This window comes from Leptonychotes weddellii, chromosome 9 (genome assembly GCF_054177405.1).
Source record: "Leptonychotes weddellii isolate Sample4059 chromosome 9, ASM5417740v2, whole genome shotgun sequence".
NCBI lineage: Eukaryota > Metazoa > Chordata > Mammalia > Carnivora > Phocidae > Leptonychotes > Leptonychotes weddellii.
Window position 1 is genome coordinate 112,227,816 of NC_138377.1, and position 10,149 is coordinate 112,237,964.

Below are 10,149 nucleotides of genomic sequence, written 5' to 3' on the forward strand. Positions count from 1 at the left end.
CTAGAGATAGATGGTGGTGATGACTGCACAACAAGTGGATGCCCACAAACACTGAAAAATGGTTAAAAGGGTAAATTTTATGTTATGTGTATTACACACAATTTTAAAAAAAGAGTAGAAAAATAAAAACCAAACACTAGAGACTCAGGGGTCAGAAGCTGCACGCAGCACCTGGACGCATGAGGGTGGAGGCCAGGGAGGGGGTACCGAGCGGCCGCTCTGCCGGTTTCCCCCTGGTCATAGATCAACCCATCACAGGCAGCTCTGCCCAACAGGTCTGCGGTCTTAGCAATCTGGGCAGGATCCCACAGGCCCCTGCACGGTCTTTTTAAGAGAAAAAAAAAAAAATTACTAGGATTTCATTTTATTGTCATGAAAACCGTAACTGAAGCTAGTTAATCCCTTGTGAAATGTCTGCCTTTCAGAGTGTTCTTTCTTCTGACAATAAAATAACCCTTTATGATTTCGTTGGGCTAATTCAGAGCTTTTTTCCCTCTGTGTAAACTGTTTTACAAGCCATTTTTTAAAAGTCTCTCAAAGCACAGTTGAACTCTGCACACAGGATTGAAACATTTAATTTTCTCCAAAGGAGCAGTCCCCCAATTGGTTCCCCCGGTCTGGAATCACGGCGGTTGAGTTTTCTGCGAACGAGGCTTTGAGCTCAGGCTTTCTCAGCTCTTCCAGCATGTCCTGGATGATGACTTGCAGGGCTTTTCCCAGCAGCCTGGCTGGGAGCCAACGGGATAATGGAGGCACGTGGATGAGTGCCGCGGACCCACTTCCATGATGCAAAGACAGGTAGTAGGTGTAATCGCAGACATATCTGCAACCACATGAAATGCCGTGTTACTACTCCCTGGAAGAGCCTCTAACCCCAGGGAAATGGAAGCAAAAGGGATAATGCAGCATCCCCAAAGCATGAGGAAGTTGGACTGCCACCCAGGGAGATTGAGGTTTTGTTCTTCTGCCTCAGAAAGAAGAGTTGCTGGGAATGAACCGGGGAGGGACTGATTCTTGGTCTCACGGTCCCACAATCAGCAAGCAGCAGAGCCTGGAAAGGGACCAGATTTTCAAGCAGCTAGTCCAAAACACCTTTACACCCCAAACCCCTCTCATTCATGTCTACTGAGTCACTTGTTCATTCCTTCTTGGGGCGGGGGTGGGGAGAAACTACCTACTGGCGGTCAGAGTTTGGAGGAACCAAGGTAAATTCATCTCTATGTGGGGCTACATCGGAATAGTTAACTCACAACTTGGGCCGCAATAAAGAAAAACAAAGCATCCACAAAACGTTAGTGGCTCTCAAAACATGCCTTCCCATCTCTTCTCCTCTATCCACGCACCAAGGGCCGGGTGGGGGTGGGGTGGGGGTGGGGTGGGGGGCGGGGGCGACATCTTGGTGGTCTACAGGAGCCGCCCTGGGGTGCCACGGTGTGAGCAAGTGCCCAGTCGGACCGCAGAGGATGGCCTCCCGGTGCAGAAGGGGGGCATCTGGGGAGAGACCCTGGTCGGAGGAGGCGCTGCGGTCGTTCCCCCGCCTCTACCCCCGACACCCGCGGGATGTACCTGCCCGCATCTCGAGAAAAGGTCACCTCCACGCCCTCCACGGCCACGCGCTCGCTCACCGCCTTCATGCTGATCTCCGACGCAATCACTTCCGGGCCATCCGGAAGGCACTCGCCGCGCGCCGGCCGGAAGCCCCGGATGTCCGCGTCCCGGTAGCCCCGGTTCTTGGCGCACTGCTCCAGAACGATGGCCTTGGCGGAGGCGTCCAGGCCGATGTGCACAGCGAGCTGCGTCCGCACACGCGGCGGCCGAGAGATTAGGGAAACTGAGGCCTGCTCTGCTCCCCGGATGTGGCTGAAGGGCCAAGCCCAGCGCGAGCACAGGGTTCAAAGCATCGCAAAGCCCAGATCTGGCACGCAACATCCGGGCTTCCCCGCTAACCTCCCCTAATGAATGTGCGGGAATGAAAAACAACTGGATAGAAACCCATGTGGCATTTAATTTAACCAGTTTTATAGGGGCAAATATCCTTGCGGGGTAATGTATTCCCCTTCTTTTCCCTGGGGGGTCCCCTGGTAGCTAAGACTAGCACGGGAGCAGCTTAGCATTTCTGGGGAATCTTCCCTCTCTTGTATGAAACTCTAATAAAGGAAGTTAGTAACAATGTGATAAAATATTGTTAGGATTTTTTGAGCTGATTGTTTTTCCTCTTTGAAAAAATAGCCGTGGAGCATATTATCAAAACCCCTGGGACAGTTGTCTTAGTGGCATGGTGGTGTGTGTTGTGTTAATCTCATCATCTGGTCTTCCTAGTTTTTGGACATTTGTACCAGTTTTTTTATATAATGACTCTGTTCAGATAAAAAAAGGCTGGGTGTGATGAAGATGGGACCTCTCCAGACGGGCTACCCGCCAACCGCCCTGCCAGGCCCAAAAGGTCCTTTCTCGCTTCACCTCACAGGCAACCTGCCCTGCAGGGCCATGGCTGGGACCTAACCCAAGGGCCTATCCGTTGGGTGGAAACTATCTCTGAGTCCTGGCAAGGAATAAAGATTCCATTTATTTTCCTCCTTCTCTCTCTCCAGAATCTTCTTCCAAGATCCACTCTGTGTTTCAGCTTAAACTTTTACAAACAGACCCAGAACCTTAGAAGATTGGCTGGGACCTTACCGGTGAGACACGGGACCAGGGTGCACCTCAGCCATCAACCCTAGAACCAGGGTCCGGGGGTCCACAGGCTCCGGGGCTCCACCTCGTCATCTTCCCCACCCACCCCACCCCCACGTTCACTGCCTCCCCAGCCATCATTTACTTGCGGTTGAAGGTCTTCCCAAATTCTGGTGACCCTCTGCTTCACCTCCCTGTAATCTACAGGTAGCTGAAGAATCCGCAGCTCCACCTCCATGTCACTGTTCAGGCCCAGCTTGGACAGCTCCTGCAGAAAGAAGCAGGTAGACTCCCCTTTCTTGATGGAGGACGGGGGGAGTCCCTGAAAAGCTAACACTTGGGTCACTCACTCTTTTCCCCGGGCCCTTCTGTGGGCCTGGACCCTGCCCTCAAGGAGCTCACATGATGGTGAGGGGCCAGCAGGAGAGTCACAGTTCCTGCCCCTCACGGCCCCAAACGCTTCTCCCATTGGGATGTGGGGACCCCGGTGGCATATCTGAGCCAGGCTGCTGATGAGAACATAGTCCCCAGAAGGGATACAGGGCAGATGTAGAGAACAGATGGGAGCGAGCCAGATGAAGAAGCTAGGGAAGGGCGTGCCAGACAGAGGGGCTTCAGAGGCCCGGGGGAGCATGAGCGCCTGAGCCTTCGGGAAACATGGTGTGACTTGGCGCTGGGCAGTGGGTGTGGGGCAGGGGAAGCCTTCTTCCGGGTGTCCTGCACCTCCAAGGACAGGATGTTTAGCGCCCCTGGACTCTGAGCTGAGCATTAACTGCCTGTAGCACCCCCAGGCATTTTAACAAGTAACCTACCACCACCAATGGTGTATCAGGGGGCACTGCATGTGGGTAAGGGCGGGAACAGAAGCTAGAAAAGTCTGTGGAAGCCCGACTGAGGGCTCAGCTAGAGGTTGGACTTTAGTTAAAGCAAAAGGGAGCCATCAAAGGATTGTGCGCAAGGAGCTAATGGGTCAGAGCTGCCTCCTGAGAGAATGGAGGTAGAAGTGGGCTGGGGGCTATCACGAGGTTGACTTTGGACATGCTGAGTTTGAAGGGGAGGGACCTGGTTCCTTGGCTCTGTGTGTCTGGAGCTCACAGAGAGGATTATGGGAAGACAGTGGCATGTCAGGGCTGAAAAACATGGGTTTAGGCGAGATCCAGACAGAGTGGTGGAGGAGGGGGTAGGCGGAGAGAGGAAAGAAGGGCTGTGGAGAAAACCCAAGGTCAGGGAGCACCCTCCTTCACAGGTGGGAGTTTGGAAGGAAGAAAGCCAGGGAGTGAGATCTTAGGCCTGTGCTATTCCCTGTTGGGAAACGTTAAATCGGGAACCGAGAGGCCAAGTCCTTTTCCTGCTCTGGGAGCTGTGCTGGTCACCAGGATGGTTTTGGATTAGCACCTCTCTTTTTCCTGCCTCCCTCCACTGGCAATTTAGGACCTCCAGGAGCATGCATCCTGGGATGGAAGTTGCGGTTGGGCTTGTCAGACCTGCCCAAAAGTCATAGAGGGGACAACCCAGGGCCCTGCCCTGGGCTTCAGAGGAGACAGGCAGGATGATGGGCCCCAGTGCAGGTCAGTCTCCGCTGCTCTGATGGAGGAGGGCACTCCTGGCCGACTTTTGGTGTCTCTGGTCTGTCCTTTGGCCATCCTGAGGGGCTCGGCTCTGCCCACCGGACACCCGCTCAGAAGCCCAGTTCCCCCGCCCGGCTCAAGCTTTGTCCTCTTCCAAAAGAAAGTGCCAACATCACATCCGCATTTGGGGCCTGAAGGGGAGAATTATTTGCCTGACTCTGGGGGTGGGAGGCGGGAAGGAGGGCCAGGTCACGTGGGGCGGGGGCCTGGAGGCGGAGCTTCCAGGTGGACTTTCCAAGGGCCAGACAGACCAAGGGGGTTCCAACTCCTGTGTTCCGCCCCCCTTGAGCCCTGTCCTGTGGGGAATGAGTGAGACGGGAGCAGGGAGGCTGCTCAGGGCCCGGCCGGTTGGGAGGCTCCCAGCACAGGCAGGCATCACCCGGGGGCCACCTTTGCGTTTGTCATGCGGGTCAGGGGGCTGTGGCTTGGCTCCAGGCTGCTTCTCAGAACCCAGTCATCTGCAAAGAACTAGTTTCTTCTACTTGGTGGGGTTCTCACGGGGTCTGGCTCTGAGCAAAGCCTACAGAGGAGCCCCAGAACCAAATGGAGTTGCCTGGGAATCTGCTTTCAGAGCTAACCCCTCTCCCCTCCGAGAAGCTGCTGTAGCCCAGTCATCAGTGGAAACATCGAGTAATTATCACTAAGCCTGCAAAGACGCGATGCCCAAGAGATGGGGACATCCACCCTGAGCCAGGCAGGCCCAGGCAGGCCCAGGCAGGCCCAGCACCCAGCCGGCTGGGCCGTGACCGGTCAGAAACTCCCCTTCGCAGAGCAATGCGGTTCCGCTTCTGGATTGGCACACGGACGCCCAGACCAAAGCAGGCCGCAGCGGGGGCCCCCTCTTTTTTCTTTTGCCCCTACCTGAGCTTTTTCTTGCCACCCCACGCCAAGCCAGTTGAGAGGAGAGGAGAGAGGAAGCAAGCCCCTGGACATCTCACGGGTCTCCCAGCTGCTGCCGGGGTCCCCGGGGGCCGGCTTTGGGGAGCTCCCTTGCAGGACTTTCCTGTGGCTGTTGTAACAAAATGGGTGGCTTAGCACCAAACTTTATCACCCAAGCCTGTAGGAAAGAAGTCCCAAATCCAGGGGTCGGCAGGGCCGTGCTCCCTCTGAACCTGTAGGAGGAGGACCCCACCTGCTTCTTCCAGCTTCGGGGAGCCCTGGGCAGCTCTGGGCCTCCCCAGTGTCCCTTCACGGTCTTCCCTCGGAGTCCAGGTCCCCCCGTTTTATAAAGACGCTCAGCCCCTGACCCCATCTGAGGCCGTGATGATGGCATCACCCTGGCCAAAGCAGAAAGTGCCGGGAAGCCGAACTGTCACCCTCCTGGAAATCCCCAGAGCTGGTGTGGGATGGACGGCGTTTGACATTCGACTCGACACCTCTGGGTTTTTTTCTTTATCTGGAAAACGATGCCCAGGAGATTAAAGCATCCCGCTTCTGCTCATCACATGTTGCCTTTCAAGCGGCCCATCCGATGCCCAGGCGCACCTGACTGCAGGCTGGTGCACGCACGCCCCCCGTGGGGTCCAGTGGAAGTCGGTGGCCAGGGCCCAGCTCCACGGCTGGCCCCGTGGAAACCACAGCACAGGACACGGGGACACGGACTCCGCGTGGAATAAATACAGGTGTCACGTGCTGCATCCCTCAGGATCAGCTCAGGCCGTTTGTTGCCACCCAGGCCATGAAGAAAAACTTCTAGTGTCTAGAGACCTTTGGATATGAGAGTTGCACGTAAGGGATTGTGGACCCGTGTCAAACTTGAACTGATTCAGGTGGTGCCTTCCGTGTCTTCCTGGCGTATGTTCTCTTTCTAACTAGAATGTCACCCTCTTCCTCTTTCTCCCCACTGTCGTCCTGACAAGGGAAGAGCCTGCCGCTTGGCGGGTCTGCCCTGTCACCAGGGACTCTTCTCAAGTGCAGAGCCTCCCCTGGGAGGAGGTGACCCCTGCCAGCCACACTGTACGGCTGGGAGTACGGAGGCCTGCCGGGTCCCCTGGAGCCCTTCGAGCTGGGGGAGGGGTGGGGGGCGGATGACAACTAAAGCCGGCAGAGAACAGAGGACAGACGGGAGAGCAGCTCTACCTCCACAGGCTGCCGGCCTCGCCTGGGCCCTGGCCAAGCCGCCTCGGTGACCCTGGGAAGTCTGCGGCCACCCCGAGGTCACCAGGACAGGTGGGGGACGGTGGAAGTCTAAGAGCGTCCTGTGGACTGAAATGTGTCCCCCCCCCCCACATTCATAGGCTGAGGCCCTACGCCCCAGTGTGATGGTATTAGCAGACGGGGCTCTTGGGAGGTGATAGATGAGGCCAGGAGGGCGGGGGCCCCAGGATGGGATTAGTGTCCTGATAAGAGAGGAAGAGACACCAGAGCCTGCCTTTCTCTGCCACGTGGGGACACAGCCAGAAGGTGGCCATCTGCCAGCCAGGTGGAGGGTTCTCACCAGAAACCGAATCTGCCAGCACCTTGATCTCAGACTTCCCAGCCTCCAGAACTGTGAGAAATAAATGTCTGTTGTTTAAACCACCCAGGCTATGAAATTTTGTTATGGCAGCTTGAGCTGACTGATACACGGGGCTTCCTGTCAGTAATGAGGTAGGGCCTAGCTGAGTCTCAGATACATGCCCACTCAGCCATCCAGCTCCTCATGAAGCTTGAAAGGGCCCCACACAGCCTGGGACTGCAGTCAGAAGCTGACCTGGGATACAGAGGAAACTTTTCTAACTTAAAATCATCAAGAGAGTCTCCAAGGCACTGCTTCACGTGGACAGTCCGCTCGCTCTCTCATTCTTTCTCTCTCTCTCTCTCACACACACACACACACACACACACACACACACACGCACACTTGGTGTCCTGGTCCACCTACCCAGTGCCCATGGCAGACAAAGGCATTTTATAAAAAAGAAGCCACGCTGGTGCTCATCACCAGCCTCAGCCTAGAACGAGGAGCGCACAGGGCAGAAGGGGGACACAGATAGAGCCAGACCCCAACTACAAAGCCACAGGGAGAGGCATGGGGTCAGGAAGACGCTGGTTTGAGACCTGGCTCTGCCCCCTTCCACTGGGCATGTTACTTAGCCTGGGTGCAACTCAGTTTTCTCATTTGTGAAATGGGGAGAGTGAAAAGTCGAAGGAGTTTTCAGAAATATTGAATGAGGGGATTCACAAAAAAGTGTCCAGCACAGTGCCTGGCACACAGTCAGGACTTTATATGAGGGATCACTGCTTATAAGTATTAATTATAATTGAGAAAGTCATGCAAGGATTTATTTATTCTACTAAAGTGACATTTAGTAGAATTTGATGAGCCTGGGGCCTGTCAGAAGCAGTGAGTCAAACATTTTGCATAAGCAGAAGGCAGGCCTTCTCTCTGCCGAGAGAGGCTGGTTGTTTTAGCAAAGAGAGTGTAGGTTCTGTGCAAACCTGGAGGGAGCCAGGGGTTTGTGCTTCCTGGATTGGCACACTTGCCTAGCTAGAAGTGCCCAGTGTTTTATGCTCAAGGAGGGGAGAGACAGAGCTGGGCACAACCACGCTTACCACGGCAGAATCCCAGGTGCTGTGCCAGCCAGAGGAACGACAAGGCCCAGCAGGACGCGGAGTGCCCAGGCAGGGCCCATAATCCCTCAAAAAAGCCTGAACCTCACCAGGTGCAAAGGTCCTGGGGAAGCAGGGAGCCTGCCTTCTGCCTCCTTCTCCCACGTCTTCCTGTCTCCACGTCACCTGAAATCCAGTCACCAGGAACTCATGGCAGTTTAACAAAGGGAACCAAAGGGAGGGAAAAAGACACCAGTTGCTCTCTGAATTTTTTCAAATCCACCGAGGCTGGAGCACCAACTGGTGTTGTAAAAACAGTTGCTGTTTTTCCAAAATGTGATTGTTTCCCCTATCAGCTGAGAGTTCAGGGCTAGTACCAGCAAGCAAGGATGCGTCTCTTCATTCACTCAAGCAAAACTCCAGGAGCCTGCAGCGCTGTCCTCTGCTCCGGGCTTGGCATGTCCTGGCGGGTCACATTCTTAGAGGACACACAGACTAGAAACGGGAGGTGATGACAGGATCCTGGCAGGAAGGAAGGGCTGGGTTGGGCCCCCCTGGGCTCCAGAAGCTGGCGGGGGCGGGGGAGCGGGTGGTAAGAGAGAAGGAGCCCAAACCCTGCCTCTTCCACTCCCAATTGTGTGAGTTTGGGCAAGTCATCGAAACTTGGTGAGCCTCAGTTTCCCCATCAGTAAGCCACAGTAAAACGGGACCTCCTTCATATGGGTTGCTGTAAAGGTTAAGTTGTACACGTGGAGTTGCAGTCTGAGAGGGCTGCACGGAGGAGGGGGCTCTGACCAGGGCTTGAAGGATTAGCAGGATAGTGCCAGGGAAACCAAGAGTGAATCTTGGAGATGTGTGCAAACACTCCTCTCTCCCTTCCTCCTTCTCTCCCTCCCTTTACAATGAATTTATTGATATAGGGAAACCCCTAAGAAGAAATAAGCTAAAAAAAACAACAACAAAAAACAGGATCTCAGACTATTTCCTGTAGCCATTCATGGAAACATACTGAAATGGGTATCCCTTGAAGGAAGAGTTAGGGTGATTCTTTTATTATTATTATTATTGTAATATAATTGACATATGTAGGGGCAATTCTTGTTTTTTTTTTTTAAAGATTTTATTTATTTATTTGACACAGAGAGAGAGAGACAGGGAGAGAGAGAACACAAGCAGGGGGAGTGGGAGAGGGAGAAGCAGGCTTCCCGCTGAGCAGGGAGCCCAATGGGGGCCTCGATCCCAGGATCCTGGGACCATGACCTGAGCTGAAGGCAGACGCTTAACGACTGAGCCACCCAGGTGCCCTTTCTTGTCTCTTTTTATAGTCTTCTTAAGATTTTTACAATGGGTATGTATATACTATTTTTCTGGTTCTAAAATCTTTAAAAAAAAAAAATAGTTCACTAATCAGACTAGCTGCTTCTGGAGAATGCTTGCTGTGTAGGGTACTATGCCCGGCACCTCATCAGAACCCTCCTGATGAAGTGTTAACAATGCCCCCATTTTACAGATGATGAAACTGAGGCCCAGAGAGGATACGATTAAAAGAAGGGAAGAATTCCGGAAAGCAGCTACAAAGGAGATGTTAGCACAACAGTGGGGTCAACTGTTTAAGTAATTTGGGAAATCGTAAGTGATTTGGGAAATCTTGGGATTCTTTTTAAAGGTCAGTCTCCGGGCACCAGGGTGGCTCAGTGGGTTAAGCAGTTAGGGTCTGCCTTCAGCTCAGGTCATGATCTCAGGGTCCTGGGATCCAGCCCCGAGTCAGGCTCCCTGCTCAGTGGGGAGCCTGCTTCTCCCTCTCCCTCTGCCCCTCCCCCATGCTCATACACTCTTTCTCTCCCTCTCTCTCAAATAAATAAAACTTTAAATATAAAAAAAGGTCACTCTCTTTTCCTTACCAATACCAAGTTCCCTTCTCCATATGTGACAACTGTCCTAGTGTTCTCCTCTAAGTTATTCCTCCACACTCGTGGGTCATGGTCTGAAAAAGCCAGTGATAAAAAACAGAGACCCCCATAATTCTCAAACCTCTGTCTGGAGCAGTTGTGTCCAAATATTTTGATCATGTGCCCATATTAATAAAAGATTTTAGTGTGCACACAGATGCGCGCGTGCGCACACACACACACTATCATTAGCTAATGTCTTTTTTTAAAATTTTTTATTGTTATGTTAATCCCCATATATTACATCATTAGTTTTAGATGTAGTGTTTCATGATTCACTGTTTGTGCATAACACCCAGTGCTCCATGCAGAATGTGCCCTCCTCAATACCCATCACCAGGCTAACCCATCCTCCCACCCCCTCCCCT

The 10,149-nt window shown here is 53.4% G+C and overlaps 1 protein-coding gene across 1 annotated transcript in view; it reads right to left on the reverse strand.

Annotated features, from left to right (window-relative positions):
- Positions 1–348: 348 nt before the first annotated feature.
- The window catches only part of PGPEP1L (pyroglutamyl-peptidase I like), a 31,392-nt gene continuing 21,591 nt past the window's right edge, over positions 349–10,149 (reverse strand). Inside the window, exons 3-5 of the mRNA XM_081831586.1 lie at positions 2,819–2,941; positions 1,567–1,793; positions 349–823 (exon numbers count right to left, since the gene is read on the reverse strand). Coding sequence (XP_081687712.1) covers positions 574–823; positions 1,567–1,793; positions 2,819–2,941 — 600 coding nt within the window. The 3' untranslated portion in view covers positions 349–573. The remainder of the gene's footprint in view (positions 824–1,566; positions 1,794–2,818; positions 2,942–10,149) is intronic.